Source organism: Agelaius tricolor, unplaced genomic scaffold (genome assembly GCF_023055355.1).
Source record: "Agelaius tricolor isolate 1412-34295 unplaced genomic scaffold, bAgeTri1.0.p SCAF_104, whole genome shotgun sequence".
Classification (NCBI taxonomy): domain Eukaryota; kingdom Metazoa; phylum Chordata; class Aves; order Passeriformes; family Icteridae; genus Agelaius; species Agelaius tricolor.
Window position 1 is genome coordinate 127,194 of NW_027269364.1, and position 17,312 is coordinate 144,505.

The 17,312-nt window shown below is 56.0% G+C and overlaps 2 protein-coding genes and 1 long non-coding RNA gene across 7 annotated transcripts; 2 read left to right on the top strand and 1 right to left on the bottom strand.

Moving 5' to 3' along the window:
• The first annotated feature begins 798 nt into the window (after positions 1 to 798).
• On the top strand, positions 799 to 8,169 carry HSD17B10 (hydroxysteroid 17-beta dehydrogenase 10). 2 transcript variants are annotated; one of them, XM_071419333.1, is made up of 7 exons: positions 799 to 928; positions 1,031 to 1,195; positions 2,625 to 2,642; positions 3,043 to 3,189; positions 4,263 to 4,391; positions 5,427 to 5,535; positions 7,129 to 8,169. In XM_071419333.1, the coding sequence occupies exons 1-7, from the start codon at positions 905 to 907 to the stop codon at positions 7,317 to 7,319; spliced, it is 783 nt and encodes a 260-aa protein (XP_071275434.1). In that variant the 5' UTR covers positions 799 to 904; the 3' UTR covers positions 7,320 to 8,169. The 2 variants fall into 2 exon arrangements, with proteins under 2 accessions (XP_071275434.1, XP_071275435.1); XM_071419334.1 differs by lacking the exon at positions 2,625 to 2,642 and having other exon boundaries at positions 3,025 to 3,189.
• On the bottom strand, positions 3,290 to 3,808 carry LOC139586145 (uncharacterized). The gene is made up of 3 exons (XR_011677473.1): positions 3,701 to 3,808; positions 3,543 to 3,640; positions 3,290 to 3,398 (listed from the first exon to the last, which is right to left on the bottom strand). It is a non-coding gene; the product is annotated as an uncharacterized lncRNA (long non-coding RNA).
• Positions 8,170 to 8,354: 185 nt separating the features above from the next.
• NAA10 (N-alpha-acetyltransferase 10, NatA catalytic subunit) lies at positions 8,355 to 17,284 on the top strand. Of its 4 annotated transcripts, XM_071419338.1 has the most exons (9): positions 8,355 to 8,513; positions 8,934 to 9,032; positions 10,940 to 10,998; positions 11,127 to 11,172; positions 12,484 to 12,599; positions 13,703 to 13,747; positions 14,067 to 14,151; positions 15,801 to 16,084; positions 17,183 to 17,284. In XM_071419338.1, exons 1-8 carry the CDS (start codon positions 8,493 to 8,495, stop codon positions 16,041 to 16,043), a joined length of 714 nt encoding a protein of 237 aa, XP_071275439.1. In that variant the 5' UTR covers positions 8,355 to 8,492; the 3' UTR covers positions 16,044 to 16,084; positions 17,183 to 17,284. The 4 variants fall into 4 exon arrangements, with proteins under 4 accessions (XP_071275439.1, XP_071275438.1, XP_071275440.1 ...); XM_071419337.1 differs by having other exon boundaries at positions 15,801 to 17,284; XM_071419339.1 differs by lacking the exon at positions 13,703 to 13,747 and having other exon boundaries at positions 15,801 to 17,284.
• Positions 17,285 to 17,312: the final 28 nt, after the last annotated feature.

Here is a 17,312-nt window from a genome sequence, read left to right on the forward strand (position 1 = left end):
TGGGGGGGGGGATTATTCCCCAAATCCCACCCCCCTGAGGAGCGGATTGTGTCCCCTCAGGGTCCCCATCCCCTTTTTTTGGGGTCCCCCTCCCGTAAATGTCTCAACGCTCTCACTTTGTAGCGGGGGGGGGGGTCCCCAATTTTGGGGTCTTCAGTTCTGGGAACGAGGAGGAAAAGGAGATGAGACCCCCCCCCCAAAATGGGACCCTTCGGACACCTCTGACCCCCCCCGGCCATTCTGGGGGGCCCTCGATGCCTCGGACACCCCCTGGGCCCCCCCCCCCCCCCAATCTGGATCTGGGGGAACCCCCTTGTCCCGCGCCCTTCCCCCCGGGATTCCCCGCTCGTGTCCCCCGGTCCCTCCCCCGGTCCCACCCCCGGTGCCACCCCCGGTGTCCCCCCGGTCCCTCCTTTGGCCCAACCCCCGGTCCCTCCCCTCGGTGTCCCCCGGGTCCTTCCCCGGTCCCTCCCGGGGCTTTCTCCGGTCCCTCCCTCTCCCTCCCCGGTCCCTCCCTCTCCCTCCCCGCCCTTTCCTCTCCCTCCCCGGTCCCTCCCTCTCCACCCCCGTCCCTCCTTTGTCCCTCCCCTCTCCCCTCCTCTTCCTCCCCGTCCCTCCCTCTTCTTCCTCCTTTCCCTCTCCCTCTTCCTCCCCTCTCCCCTCCTCTCCCTCCCCTGTCCCTCCTTCATCCCTCCCCCTGTCACTCCCTCTCCCTCCTTTATCCTTCCCCTGTCCCTCCCTCTCCCTCCTTCATCCCTCCCCCTGTCCCTCCCTCTCCCTCCCTCTTCCTCCCTTGTCCCCCCCTCTTCCTCTTTCTCCCCGCCCCTCTCCCTCCTCCTCTCCCTCCCCCGGTTCCTCCCCCCGGTTCCTCCCCCGGTTCCTCCCCCCGCTCCCATTGGCGGCGATGGCGGCGATCCGCACCGTGCAGGTACCGGGACCCCCCCGCACTCCCCCCGGGGCTGTTTGAGGAGGGGTCTCCCCCCCATCCTCACCGACCCCTCCGTGTCCCCCTCTCCCCGTCCTCCCGCAGGGCTCGGTGGCGCTGGTGACCGGCGGCGGCTCCGGGCTGGGTCGGGCCACGGTGGAGCGGCTGCTGGAGCGGGGGGCGCGGGTGCTGCTGCTGGACCTGCCCTCGTCCGGGGGCGCCGAGCTGGCCCGGGAGCTCGGGGAGAGCTGCGCCTTCACCCCCGCCGACGTGAGCACCGGGGGCACCGGGCTGGGGGCGCTGCGGGACAGCGGGGACGGCGGGGACACCCCCGGACATGGGGACACCGCCTGGACATGGGGACACCCCCGGACATGGGGACACCCCCCGACATGGGGACACCCACTGGACATGGGGACACACCCCGACATGGGGAAACCCCCCGGACATGGGGACACACACCGGACATGGGGACAGCCCCCGGACATGGGGACACCCACTGGACATGGGGACACCCCCCGGACATGGGGACACCCCCCGGACATGGGGACAGCCCCCGGACATGGGGACACCCCCGGACATGGGGACACCCACTAGACATGGGGACAGCCCCCGGACATGGGGACACCCCCGCCGACGTGAGCACCGGGGGCACCAGGCTGGGGGCGCTGCGGGACAGCGGGGACGGCGGGGACACCCCCCGGACATGGGGACACCGCCCGGACATGGGGACACCCACTGGACATGGGGACACCCACTGGACATGGGGACACACCCTGGCATGGGGACACCCCCCCCCCCCCGGACATGGGGACATCAGTGACACCACTCCTGACACGGGGACACCCCCCGGACATGGGGACACCCCCGGACATGGGGACACCCCCCGGACATGGGGACACCTCCCCCCCCGGACATGGGGACATCAGTGACACCACTCCTGACACGGGGACACCCCCCCGGACATGGGTACACCGCCCGGACATGGGGACACCCACTGGACATGGGGACACACCCCAGACATGGGGACATACCCCGGACATGGGGACACACCACAGACATGGGGACACCCCCCCAACACGGGGACACCCCCCCCCGACATGGGGACACCCCCACCAGTGACATCCCCCCCGACACGTGGCCACCTTGACCCTTCCGTTGGTGGCATCCACACGTGGCCACTGTGACCCCGCCCCTCTTGGGGACATCCACACGTGGCCACTGTGACCCCGCCCCCCTTGGTGACATCCACACGTGGTCACCTGACCCCCCCCCTCATTGGTGACATTAGCCCTGAGTGTGGCACCACCCCCCCGGTGACCTTTGACCTCTCAGGTGACATCCCACCTTGATGGGGGATGACCCCACAGGTGACCTTGGCCAAGGAGGTGGGGACAACCTCGCCCCTCCCCCTGCTCAAACTGGGCCCAGCGTGACCTTGACCGAGGAGCCAAGGTCACCTTGACCTTGCTGGTGACATCCCACCTTGTCCTTGTCCCCTCTGGTGACAGCCCCCGTGTCCCCAGGTGACCTCACCTGAGGAGGTGGGAGCCACCTTGGCCACCCCCTCAATTTGGGACCACCTTGACCCCTTCAGCCACGTCCCAAGGTGACCCAGGTGGTGACTCCAGTGATGACACATGCCAGGGTGACCCCAGTGGTGACACCCCCCTGGTGACCCCAATGGTGACACCCCCAGGTGACCTCTCCCGAGGAGGTGGGGGCTACCTTGGCCATCCCCTCAATTTGGGACCACCTTGACCCCACAGGTGACATCCCCCGCCCTCCTCAACCTGGGCCCAGCGTGACCTTGACCGAGGAGCCAAGGTCACCTTGACCTTGCTGGTGACATCCCACCTTGTCCTTGTCCCCTCTGGTGACATCCCCTGCCCAACACAGCCCCATTGGCCCCAGGTGACCTCACCTGAGGAGGTGGGGGCACCTTGGCCACCCCTTGATTTGGGACCACCTTGACCCCTCCAGCCATGCCCCAGGGTGACCCCAGTGGTGACCCCAGTGGTGACCCCAGTGGTGACCCCAGTGGTGACACATCCCAGGGTGACCCCAGCAGTGACCCCCCCCCTTGGTGACACCCCCAGGTGACCTCTCCTGAGGAGGTGAGCGCGGCGCTGGGCGTGGCCCAGAAGAAGTTTGGCCGCCTGGACCTGGCCGTGAACTGCGCCGGCATCGGCATCGCCGTCAAGACCTACAACAGCAAGAAGGACAAAGTGCACGACCTGGAGGACTTCCAGAGGGTCATCAACGTCAGTGGGGGCTCGGGGTCGTGGGGTGGGGGGGTCTGGGTGGGATGGGGGGCTCGGGGTGGTGGGGTGGGGGGGTCTGGGGTCAGTGGGGTGGGTAAGGGAGGTCTGTGGTCAATGGTGTGGAGGATCTGGTCAGTGGGTGGTGACCTGGTCAGTGAGGGGGGGTCTCTGGTCAATGGTGTGGATGACCTGGGCAGTGGGTGAGTGATCTGGTCAATGAAGGGGGTCTCTGGTCAATGGTGTGGATGACCTGGTCAATGGTGTAGATGACCTGGTCAATGGATGGATGACCTGGTCAATGAAGGGGGTCTCTGGTCAATGGGGTGGATGATCTGGTCAATGGCATGGATGACCTGGTCAATGGTGTGGATGATCAATGGGTGGATGACCTCGTCAATGGTGTGGATGACCTGGTCAATGGATGGATGACCTGGTCAATGGTGTGGATGACCTGGGCAGTGGGTAAATGACCTGGTCAATGGATGGGTGACCTGGTCAATGGATGGGTGACCTGGTCAATGGTGTGGATGGTCAATGGGCGAATGACCTCATAAATGGCGTGGATGACCTGGTCAATGGGTGGATGACCAATGGGTGGATGACTTGGTCAATGGTCAATGAGGGGATGACCTGGTCAGTGAGGGGATGACCTGATCAATGGGTGGATGACCTGGTCAATGGATGGGTGACCTGGTCAATGAGGGGATGACCTGGTCAATGAGGGGATGCCCTCATCAATGGGTGGATGACCTGGTCAATGGATGGGTGACCTGGTCAATGAGGGGATGACCTCATCAATGGTGTGGATGGCCTGGTCAGTGGTGTGGATGGCCTGGTCAGTGGGTGGATGCTCAATGGGTGGATGACCTGGTCAATGAGGGGATGCCCTCATCAATAGGTGGATGCCCTCTTCAATGGGTGATGATCAATGGCTTGGCCCTGATCAATGCCGTACCTGTAGATGTGGGACCTCGGGGCGTTCCCACCACAACACCCGGTGCTGTGAGGGCACCATCAGGGTTTGGTGGCCCCCCACAATCCCCCCCTCCCCAAATCCCCCTCCCCAAATCCAGGTGAACCTGGTGGGCACCTTCAACGTGATCCGCCTGAGCGTGCAGCTCATGAGCCACAACAAGCCGGACGCCGACGGCCACCGCGGCCTCGTGGTCAACACCGCCAGCGTGGCCGCCTTCGAGGGACAGGTGAGTGACCCCGGGGGCCACCAGGGGGTCAGAGAACCTTCCGGAAACCCCACCACCCCCCCACTATTGGAATAATTCCAATATTGCAGGAATAATTCCAATATTGCAGGAATAATTCCAATATTGCAGACGGGACGTGCCTGAGCTTGTAGGGCCCTTGGTGCTTGACCAAAAAGTGGCAACTGTGGTGATTTCACCCCAAAAAACACTTTTGGCCAGCTGGATTTGTGGTGTTTCACCCCAAAAATGCTTTTGGCCAGTTGGATTTGTGGTGTTGAACTGTAATATATTAACTTTTAGTGATTGGAGAATAGTAACATGAATATGGTAATATTCATAGTAAATTATATATGTTACAGTAGTTATATATTATAGTATATTATAAAATATTATAATATATTATAACATATTATAACATATTAAAATATATAATAATACAATATATTATTATATTATATTATATTATATTATATTATATTATATTATATTATATTATATTATTTTTAGTATTTTATATGATGTATTATACTTGGAATATTGTCATAATATGTACTATATATTATAAAGAATATATAATAATATACTATAGTATTATATATCATATATAATAATAGATATTATATGATATAATGTATCCTATATAATATATATTATTATAATATATGATATGATATAATATATAATATGATATATTATAATAATATAGATTATATTTATGATTATGATATGATATATTAATTGTATATAATATAATATAATTGTATATAATGAATATACTATAATATACTATAATATACTATAATGTACTATAACATACTATACTATAATATACTATACTATAATATAATATACTATAATATACTATACTATACTATACTATAATATAATATAATATAATATAATATAATATAATATAATATAATATAATTTTTTTTTTTTTTTTTTTTTAATATAAACTGACACACCTGGGCAGAGAATTATCAGAGGGAAGGATCCAAAAATCAACCCTAAAATCACAGTTTCACCTCCCCACAGGTTGGCCAAGCCGCCTACTCGGCCTCCAAGGGCGGCATCGTGGGCATGACCCTGCCCATCGCCCGCGACCTGGCACCGCTGGGCATCCGCGTGGTCACCATCGCGCCAGGTGGGGACACCTGGGGACACCTGGGGACACCTGGGGACACCTGAGGGAGGCGAGGGCAAGGGGAGCTCGGTTCTGAGCTGTCCTTGCTGGTGGTTTGTGGGTTTGATCTCAGGGGGTGAAAAAACAACCTGAGATGGTGCAGGAGGTTTGCAGTGATAATCAAAATAAATGTAATTTTATTGAATGAGATGTGATAGAGGGATTGAGGGAGAGGAAAAGATAAGAAAGAGAGAGAAAAAGATAAGAAAGAGAGAGAAAAAGAGAAAGAGAGAAAAACAAGGGGTTTGCAGTGATAATCAAAATAAATGTAATTTTATTGAATGAGATGTGATAGAGGGATTGAGGGACAGGAAAAGATAAGAAAGAGAGAGAAAAAGATAAGAAAGAGAGAGAAAAAAGAGAGAGAAAAGAGAGAGAAAGAGAGAAAAAAAGATAAGAAAAAGAGAGAAAAAACCAAGGGGTTTGCAGTGATAATCAAAATAAATGGATTTTTATTGAATGGATGTATGAAATGTGATAGAGGGATTGAGGGAGAGGAAAAGATAAGAAAGAGAGAGAAAAAGATAAGAAAGAGAGAGAAAAAGATATGAAAGAGAGAAAAACAAGGGGTTTACAGTGATAATCAAATTAAATGTAATTTAATTGGATGGGTACAGTGAAATGTGGTAGAGGGATTGAGGGAGAGAAAAAGATAAGAAAGAGAGCAAAAAAGATAAGAAAGAGAGAGAAAAGAAAGAGAGAGAGAGAGAGGGGGATACAGCTACCAAATGTAGAGATGAAATCCTTGGTCCAGTCCATTGATAATCAAAATAAATGCACTTTTACTAAATGAAATAAAAAATAAATTAAATAAAAAAAGAATAAAATAAATAAAATGAAATAAAAAATAAATTAAATAAATAAATAAAATGAAATAGAAAACCATAAAATTTTAAAATTAAAAAAAAAACAAATAAATTTTAAAAAGAAATAAAATAAATATAAAAAAAGAAATAAAAAATAAAGTAAATAAAAAATGAGTAAGATAAATAACATAAAAAAGAAATAAAATAAAAAAGAAATAAAATAAAAAACATAATAAAAATTAATAAATAAAATTAAAATAAATTAAATAAATAAAATAAATTTTAAAAATACAATAAATAAATAAAATAAAATAAAATAAAAATAAATTAAATAAAAAATGAATAAGATAAATAACATAAAAAAGAAATAAAATAAAAATATAAATAACATAAAAAACATAAAGTAAAAATTAAGAAATAAAATAAATAAAATACATAAAATAAATTTAAAAAATACAATAAATAAATAAAATAAAATAAAAATAAATTTTAAAAATGAAATAAAAAATAAATTAAATAAAAAATGAATAAATAACATAAAAATTAAATAATATTAAAAAAATAAAATAAAAAACATAAAATAAAAAGTAAGAGATAAAACTAAAATAAATAAAATAAAATAAATTTTAAAAAGTACAATAAAATAGAAATAAATAAAATTTTACAAACACAATAAAATAAAAATAAAAAGTAAATTAAATAATTAAAAAATCAAATAAAATAGACATTTTTTTCTCCACTTTTTCAGGGCTGTTCTCCACCCCTCTCCTGGCCGGGCTGCCCGAGAAGGTTCGGAAGTTCCTGGGCCAGCAGGTGCCGTTCCCGTCCCGCCTCGGGGACCCCTCGGAATTCGCTCACCTGGTGCAGGCCCTGGCCGAGAACCCCATGATCAACGGCGAGGTGGTGAGGCTGGACGGGGCCCTGAGGATGCAGCCGTGAGCCCCAAAATCCGGGGGAACCCCAAAATGTGGGGGAACCCCAAAAATTTGGGGTGGGAGAGGTGACGGAGAGGACGCTGCGAGGATCAACGGGGACACTCCAACGCTGTGGGGACAAGGATTGGGGACACAGTGGGGACACTTTGTCCTGAGGGTCCTGAGGGGACACAACCCCCCTGAGTGGACACTGAGTGGACACAACCCGTCCCAAAAGTGGGAACTCCCAAGGATCTGGGGACACTCAAGGATTTGGGGACACCAAGGATTTCGGGCACCCAAGGATTTGGGGACACCCAAGGATCTGGGGACACCAAGGATTTGGGGCACCCAAGGATTTGGGGACACCCAAGGAGGATTTGGGGACAAACCCCAGGATTGTGGCCATGAGGACACTCGAATCCCTGCTCAAGTTTGGGGGGGACCATCCTGAGTCCCCCCCGGGTTTGGGGACCCTCTGAACCCCCTCTGAGTGGACATGACCCCCCCGCAAAAGTGGGGACACCCAAGGATTTGGGGACAAACCCCAGGATTGTCATGAGGACACTCAAAGCCCTGCTCAGGTTTGGGGGGGTCCATCCTGAGACACCCCCTCAATTTGGGGACCCCCTTGAGTCCCCCCTGAGTGGACACAACCCCCAGTAAATGGGAACTCCCAAGGATTTGGGGACACCCAAGGAGGATTTGGGGACAAACGCCAGGATTGTGACTATGAGGACGCTCAAATCCCTGCTCAGGTTTGGGGGGCTCCATCCTGAGCCCGCCCCCTCAATTTGGGGACCCCCCCCAGCCCCTCCCCCACATCAATAAAGCGTGTTCGCCCACGCGGCCTCCGAGCCTTGCGATGCCCCGCCTCCCGTCTCTTCTTATTGGCTGGTTCTGCTGTCAATCATATCACAACCAGATATGATTGATCGGTGAGGGGGGGTGGGAGTGGTAAAACCTCCCACGCGCGAAACTCGCCTCTGATTGGCTGAGGGCAGGGCTTATCGCGTCTCTGCTCGCTGATTGGATGAAAGTCCTGTCAATATGGCGGGATGACGAGTGGGCGGGTTCAGCGCTGATTGGTCAGAGAGGAACTTCCGGCGGAAGCGGCTCGTGAGGGGACCGGGACCGGCGGCGGCACCGGGAGCGGCACCGGGAACAGGGAACGTGACCGGGAGCGGGAACCGCAGCCATGAACATCCGGAACGCGCGGGTGGGCGGCCCGCGAGGGACAGGGGGGCTCGGCCAGGGAGAATTGGGCACCGGGGAGGGATCTGCCGGTGATACCGGGCCATGGCGGGAGCTGTGAGGGGAACACCGGGATCTGAGGGGAGCACCGGGACATGCGAGGCGGAACTGGGGATTTATGAGGTGTCTGAGGTGGGGACCATGCTCCGACGGGTGCTTACCGGGCCTCGAACCGGGAGAACCGGGATCTGAGGGGGACACCGGGATTGGGGAGCGGTACCGGGTCCTGAGGGGGGCTCTGAGGGGATCCCGGTACCGTTTGGGCGCTCTGAGGTGGATCCGTGCTTGGAGGAGGCTCTGAGGCCTCTCCCGGTGTTGGGGAGCACCGCGGCCGGTTCTGGGGTGACTCCCCCGGTTCTCCTCCGGTTCCGGTTGCTCCCGGTAGCCCGAGGACCTGATGAACATGCAGCACTGCAACCTGCTCTGCCTGCCCGAGAACTACCAGATGAAATATTATTTCTACCACGGCCTCTCCTGGCCTCAGGTGTGGCTCTGGATCCGCCCCGGGATTACCGGGATTTAACCCCCCCTTCCCCGGATTTAACCCCACCCCGGTGCCCCTCGGTCTCCTCCAGAACACCTGGATCCCTCCTTGGCACACCTGGGGTACTGAATTTCACACCAGGACCCCCTGGATCCCCTTCCCAGGGACACCTGGAATCCCTCCAGAGTCACCTGGAATCCCTCCAGAGTCACCTGGACCCCCCAGCACCCCTTGAAATTCCCCCCCCAGGCCCACCTGACCCCCCCACCCCCCTCTCCTTGCACACCTGGAATCCCCCCAGGACCCCCTGGAATCCCCCCCATGCACACCTGACCCCCCTTCACCCCTTTCACACCCCCCATTGTCACCTGTTCCTCCCCCATTGTCACCTGTTCCTCCCCATTGTCACCTGTCCCACCCTCACCTGTCCCCATTGTGCCGTCCCCTATTGTGCCTTGTCCCCATTGTCCCCTGTCCCCATTGTCCCCTGTTCCCATTGTCCCCTGTCCCCATTGTCCCTTCCCATTGTCCCCCTGTCCCATTGTCACCTGTTTTGTCCGATTGTCATCTGTCCCTATTGTCACTTGTCCCCATTGTGCCCTGTCCCCTATTGTGCCTTGTCCCCATTGTCCCCTGTTCCCATTGTCCCCTGTCCCCATTGTCCCCATTGTCCCCTGTCCCATTGCCCCCTGTCCCCCCATTGTCCCCTGTCCCATTGTCACCTTTGTCCCCGTCCCATTGTCCCCGTCCCATTGTCCCCTGTTCCCCATTGTCCCCTGTTCCCCATTGTCCCCTGTCCCATTGTCACCTTTGTCTCCTGTCCCCATTGTCCACTATCCCATTGCCCCCTGTCCCATTGTCACCTTTGTCCCCTGTCCCCCATTGTCCCCTGTCCCATTGCCCCCTGTCCCATTGTTCCCCACTGTCCCCTGTCCCCATTGTCCCCTGTCCCCATTGTTCCCCATTGTTCCCCATTGTCCCCATTGTCCCCTGTCCCATTGTCCCCATTGTCCCCTGTCCCCACTGTCCCCTGTCCCCCATTATCCCCTGTCCCCCATTGTCCCCTGTCCCATTGTCACCTTTGTCCCCGTCCCATTGTCCCCGTCCCATTGTCCCCATTGTCCCCTGTCCCCTCACTGTCCCCTGTCCCATTTTCCCCATTGCCCCTGTCCCCATTGTCCCCTGTCCCCTGTCCCCCACTGTCCCCTGTCCCCCATTGTCCCCTGTCCGTTTGCCCCCTGTCCCCATTGTCCCCTTTGTCCCCTGTCCCACTGTTCCCTGTCCCATTGTCCCTGTTGCCCATTGTCCCCTGTCCCCATTGCCCCCTGTCCCATTGTCACCTTTGTCCCCTGTCCCATTGTCCACTGTCCCACTGTCCCCTGTCCCATTGTCCCCTTTGTCCCCGTCCCATTGTCCCCGTCCCATTGTCCCCTGTTCCCCATTGTCCCCTGTCCCATTGTCCCCTGTCCCCCCATTGTCCCCTGTCCCATTGCCCCCTGTCCCATTGTCACCTTTGTCCCCTGTCCCCATTGTCCACTGTCCCACTGTCCCCTGTCCCATTGTCACCTTTGTCCCCGTCCCATTGTCCCCTGTTCCCATTGTCCCCTGTCCCATTGTCCCCATTGTCCCCTGTTCCCATTGTCCCCTGTCCCATTGTCCCCATTGCCCCCTGTCCCCCTTTGTCCCCTGTCCCCCATTGTCACCTGTCCCATTATCCCCTGTCCCCTGTCCCCCACTGTCCCCTGTCCCCATTGTCCCCTTTGTCCCCTGTCCCCATTGTTCCCCATTGTTCCCCATTGTCCCCATTGTCCCCTGTCCCATTGTCCCCATTATCCCCTGTCCCACTGTCCCCTGTCCCATTGTCCCCATTGTCCCCTGTCCCCTCACTGTCCCCTTTGTCCCCCCAGCTCTCGTACATCGCCGAGGATGAGAACGGGAAGATCGTCGGTTACGTCCTGGCCAAGATGTGAGTGTGGGACCCCCGCGAGTGTGGGACCCCCACCCCATTTTCTGCCCTTTTGGGGGATCCCCGGGGGGATTTGGGGGGGGGTCTCACCCCTCTAACCCCCCCCCCTCCTCCCTGTGCTCCTGTAGGGAGGAAGACCCCGATGATGTCCCCCATGGGCACATCACCTCTCTGGTGAGATGGGGTTTGGGGGGTCCTGGGGGGTTTGGGGGGGTCCTGGAGGGATTTGGGGGGTCCTGGGGAGGTCCTGGAGGGATTTGGGGGGGGTCCTGGGAGGGGTTTGGGGGGGTCCTGGAATAGATCAGAGGGGTTTGGGGGTCACCTTGTGGGGTCCTGAGGGGGTTCTGGAGGAGTTTGGGGGGTCCTGGAGGGGTTTGGGGAGCTCTGGGAGGGCTTTGGAGGGGTTCTGGAGGGCTTAGGCAGGTCCTGGAGGGATTTTGGGGGAGTCCTGGAGGGGTTTGGGGGGGTCCTGGGGGGGATTTGGGAGGGTCCTGAGGGGTCTTTGGGGTCACCTGAGGGTTCGGGGGGGCTCTTGGGATGGGTTGGGGGGGGTTCATTGAGTGGTCCTATGGGGGTTTTGGGGTCCCCTGGGTGTTTTTGGGGTGTCCCATCCCATTTTTGGGGTGTCCCATCCCATTTTGGGGTTTCCCATCCCATTTTGGGGTTTCCCATCCCGTTTCTGTGGTGTCTCACCCCGTTTCTGTGGTGTCCCATCCCATTTTCGGGGTGTCCCACCCCGTTTCTGTGGTGTCTCACCCCGTTTTTGGGGTGTCTCACTCCATTTTTGGGGTGTCCCATCTCATTTTTGGGGTGTCTCACCCCGTGTTTGGGTTCCCCTGGGTGTTTTTGGTGTGTCCCACCCCGTTTTTGTGGTGTCTCACCCCATTTTCGGGGTTTCCCATCCCATTTTCGGGGTGTCCCACCCTGTTTCTGTGGTGTCTCACCCCATTTTTGGGGTGTCCCATCCCATTTCTGTGGTGTCCCATCCCATTTTTGGGGTGTCTCACCCCGTTTCTGTGGCGTCTCACCCCGTTTTCGGGGTTTCCCACCCCATTTTTGGTGTGTCCCATCCCGTTTTTGGGGTTTCCCATCCCGTTTCTGTGGTGTCTCACCCCGTTTTGGGGTCCCCTGGGTGTTTCTGTGGTGTCCCACCCCATTTTCGGGGTTTCCCATCCCATTTTTGTGGTGTCCCATCCCGTTTCTGTGGTGTCCCACCCCGTTTCTGTGGTGTCTCACCCCATTTTCGGGGTGTCTCACTCCATTTTCGGGGTGTCCCATCCCATTTTTGTGGTGTCTCACCCCATTTTTGGGGTTTCCCACCCCGTTTCTGTGGTGTCTCACCCCGTTTTTGGGGTTTCCCACCCCGTTTCTGGGGTGTCCCCCCCGTTTTTGGGGTTTCCCATCCCATTTTTGTGGTGTCTCACCCCGTTTCTGTGGTGTCCCACCCCGTTTTCGGGGTGTCCCCCCCGTTTTTGGGGTCCCCAGGCGGTGAAGCGCTCCCACCGGCGCCTGGGGCTGGCGCAGAAGCTGATGGACCAGGCCAGCCGGGCCATGATCGAGAACTTCAACGCCAAATACGTGAGCCTGCACGTGCGCAAGAGGTGCCACCCCAAAAACCCCCTGGGGACCCCAAAAACCCCCTCAGGGACCCCAAAAACCCCCTCAGGGACCCCAAAAACCCCCTCAGGGACCTCAAAATACCCTGAGGGACCCCAAAACATCCTGAGGGATCCCAAATCTCCCTGAGGGACCCCAAAAACCCCCTGAGGGACCCCAAATCTCCCTGAGGGACCCCAAAAACCCCCTGAGGGACCCCAAAATACCCTGAGGGACCCAAAAACCCCCTGAGGGACCCTAAAAACTCCCTGAGAGATCCCAAATCTCCCTGAGGGACCCCAAAAACCCCCTTAGGGACCCCAAAACGTCCTGAGGGACCCCAAATCTCCCTGAGGAACCCCAAAAACTCCCTGAGGGACCCTCCCGAACCCTCAGGTCGCCCCAAACCCCTCAAAGAACCTTCAAGAAACCCTCAGGTGACCCCAAAACCTTCAAGGAACCTTCAAGAAACCCTCAGGTGACCCCAAAACCATCAAGGGACCCTCAGGTGTCCCCAAAACCCTCAAGAACTCCCTGAGGGACCCCAAAACCCCTCAAGGAACCCTCCCAAACCCTCAGATGACCCCAAAACCCCTCAAGGAACCCTCAGGTGACCCCAAAACCCTCAAGGAACCTTCAGGTGACACCAGAGCCCTCAAGGAACCCTCAGGTGATGCCAAAACCTTCAAGGAACCCTCCCAAACCCTCAGATGACCCCAAAAACTCTCAAGGGACCCTCAGATGTCCCCAAAACCCCTCAAGGAACCCTCAGGTGACCCCAAAATTCCTCAAGGAACTTTCCCAAACCCTCAGGTGTCCCCCAAACCCCCAAGGAACCCTCAGATGCCCCCAAAACCCCTCAAGAAATCCTCAGGTGACCCCAAAATCCCTCAAGGGACCCTCAGGTGACCCCAAAACCCTCCAGGGACCCTCAGGTGACCCCAAAATCCCTCAAGGAACCTTCAAGGAACCCTCAGGTGTCACCAAAACCCTCAAGGAACCCTCCCAAGCCCTCAGATGACCCCAAAATCCCTCAAGGAACCCTGAGGTGACCCCAAAACCCTTTAGGGCCCCCCCAAAATGACCCCACCCCATTTGTCCTTGGCAGTAACCGGGCAGCGCTGCACCTCTACTCCAACACCCTCAACTTCCAGTGAGTCTGGGGGCTCTGGGGCGATTTGGGGGGGGCCAGGAGAAATTTTGGGGGGTCTGGAGAAATTTTGGGGGGTCTGGAGAAATTTTGGGGGGGTTTTGGGGGGTTTTGAAGGGATTTTGGGATGGGTTTGGGGGGCTCCTGGAGGGGTTTTGGGAGGGTCCTGTGGGGGTTTTTGGGTTCCCCTGGTGGTTTTTGGGGTGTCCTGTGCCATTTTTGGGGTGTTCTGTGCCATTTTTGGGGTGTCCTGTGCCGTTTTTGGGTTCTCCTGGGTGTTTTTTGGGGTGCCCCCCGTTTGTGACCCCCCAAATTCCCCCAGGATCAGCGAGGTGGAGCCCAAGTACTACGCGGACGGGGAGGACGCCTACGCCATGAAACGGGACCTGAGCCAGATGGCAGAGGAGGTGCAGCCCCTGGGACCCCCCAAAAATCCTCATGAACCCTCATGAACCCCTGGGACCCCCCAAAAACTCCTCATGAACCCCTGGGACCCCCAAAAACTCCTCATGAACCCCTGGGACCCCCCAAAAACTCCTCATGAACGCCTGGGATCCCCCAAAAACTCCTCATGAACCCCTGGGACCCCCCAAAACTCCTCATGAACCCTCATGAACCCCTGGGACCCCCCAAAAGCTCCTCATGAACGCCTGGGATCCCCCAAAAACTCCTCATGAACCCCCAGCCCCTGCCCCCCTGGGACCCCCCAAAAACTCCTCATGAACCCTCAGGACCCCCTGGGACACCCCAAAAACTCCTCATGAACCCCCAGCCCCTGCCCCCCTGGGACCCCCCAAAAACTCCTCATGAACCCTCAGGACCCCCTGGGACACCCCAAAAACTCCTCATGAACCCCCAGCCCCACCTCGGGACCCCCCCAAAATCCTCTCCAACTTTAGGAACCATAAAAACATCCAGGGGACCCCAAAACGGGATGGGAGACCCCCACAAAAACGCCCATGGGACCCCCAAGGGGAACCCAAAAAACCCAAAACCCCTATGGGACCCCCACAAAAACCCCCAGGGGAACCCAAAATGGGCTGGGAGACCCCAAAAACGCCCATGAGACCCTCACAAAAACCCCCAGAGAAACCAAAAAACCCCCAGGAGACCCCAAAAACTCCCCAGGGGACCCCAAAACTGGCTGGGATCCCCAAAAAGCCCCACGGGACACCAAAAAAACCTGCAGGACCCCAAAACGGGCTGGGAGACCCCAAAAACGCCCATGGGACCCCCACAAAAACTCCCAGGGAAACCAAAAAACCCCCAGGAGACCCCAAAACGGGCTGGGACCCCCAAAAGCTTCCCCAACCCCACCTGGGACCCCAAAAAACCTCCTGGAGGAGCTTCCAGGACCCCATAAAAACCTCCCCATCCCACCCTGGGACCCCCCAAAACCCTCCTGGGGGGCTTCAAGGGACCCCAAAAACCCTCCTGGGGGGATTCCATCATCCCTGGGACCCCCCAAAAAACTTCCCCATATCCCCTGGGACCCCCAAAATCCCTCCTGGAGGGGCTTCCAGGACCCCCAAAATCCCTCCTGGAGGGGCTTCAAGGGACCCAAAATCCCTCCTGGGGGAAACCCACCCCCCCTGGGACCCCCCAAATCCCTCCTGGGGGGATTCCACCCCCTTGGGACCCCCAAAAAACCCTCCCTGTACCCCCATGGAACCCCAAAATCCCTCCTGGAGGAGCTTCCAGGGACCCCAAAAATCCTCCCCAACCCTGAGACCCCCCAAAAATCCTCCTGGGGGGGGATTCCATCATCCCTGGGACCCCCAAAAACTCTCCCCATATCCCCTGGGACCCCAAAAAACCTCCTGGAGGGGCTTCAAGGGACCCCCAAAATCCCTCCTGGAGGGGCTTCAAGGGACCCAAAATCCCTCCTGGGGGGGATCCCCCCCACCCTGGGACCCCCAAAAATCCCTCCTGGGGGAAACCCACCCCCCCCGGGCCCCCCCAAAACACTCTCCACCCCCCCTGGGCCCCCCCAAAATCCTTCCTGAGGGTCTTCCACACCCCCCCCCCCCAATTTTAACCCCTTGTGTCCCCCCAGCTGAGGAAGCAGCTGGAGCAGAAGGAGCGGGGTCGGCCCCCAGCCCCCAGCGAGCCCCCCCGAGGTGGGGACGGGGTCTGCGGCTCTGGGGGGACCCCCACGAACCCCCCGACCCCGGGGGGAGCCCCCCAACAGCAGCAGGAGGACGGGGGGGGGGACAGCAAAGACCTGAGCGAGGTCAGCGAGACCACGGAGAGCACGGACGTGAAGGACAGCTCGGAGGCCTCGGATTCCGCCTCATAGAGACCCCCCCAAAAATCCCTGGGATCCCCCCCAAAAAATATCTGGGATTTTCCCCAAAAAATCCCTGGGACCCCTTCCCAAAAATCCCTGGGAGGTCCCCCAAAAAATCTCTGGGATCCCCAGGAGCCCCCCCTAAAAATCTCCAGGAATCTCCCCAAAAAAATCTCTGTGAGCCTCCCCAAAAAATCTCTGGGACCCCCAGGAGCCCCCCCAAAAATCCCTGGGATCCCCCCAAAAAATCTGCAGGAGTCCCCCCAAAAATCTCTGGGATACCCAGGAGCCCCCCCAAAAATTCCTGGGGGCTCTCCCAAAAAATCTCTGGGATCCCCAGGAGCCCCCCCCCCCCTAAAAATCTCCAGGAATCTCCCCAAAAAAATCTCTGGGACCCCCAGGGCCCACCCCAAAAATCCCTGGGATCCCCCCCCCAAAAATCTCTGGGATCCCCAGGAGCCCCCCTAAAAATCTCCAGGAGCTCTCCCAAAAAATTTCTGGGACCCCCAGGGCCCACCCCAAAAATCCTTGGGATCCTCCCCAAAAAATCTCTGGGATTTTCCCCAAAAAATCCCCAGGAGCCCCCCCAAAAATCCCTGGGACTCCCGGGAGTCCCCCCAAAAATCCCCAGGAGGCACCGCAAAAAATCTCCCGGACCTCCCACAAAAATCCCTGGGACCCCTCCCTAAAAATCCCCGGGAGCTCCCCCAAAAAATCTGTGGGACACCCGAGAGCCCCCCAAAAAATGCCTGGGATCCCCCCCAAAAAATCTCTGGGACTTTCCCCAAAAAAACTGCAGGAGCCCCCCCAAAATCTCCAGGAACCTCCCCCAAAAAATCCCTCGGAGCCCCCCAAAAAATCTCTGGGACCCCCGGGAGCCCCCCAAAAAAATCATTGGGACCCCTGGGAACTCCCCCAAAATTTCTGGGACCCCCAGGAGCTGCCCCCAAAAAGCCCTGGGAGGCTCCACAAAAAAATCTCTGGGACCCCAGGGAGCCCCCACAAAAAATCCCCAGAAGCCCCCCCAAAAAAACCCCTGGGACCCTTGGGACCCCCCCAAAAATCCCTGGGACTTCCAGGAGTCCCCCCAAAAAATCCCTCGGAGCCCCCCAAAAAATCTCTGGGACCCCCGGGAGCCCCCCCAGAACTCCTGGGACCCCCGGGAGCCCCCCCAAAATCTCAGGGACCCCCGGGAGCCCCCCAGGACCCCTCGGTGCTGGCGGGGGGCATTAAAGCCCCTCTGTCTCCAGGCTCGGCTCTTTCTTTGTGGGGGTCTCG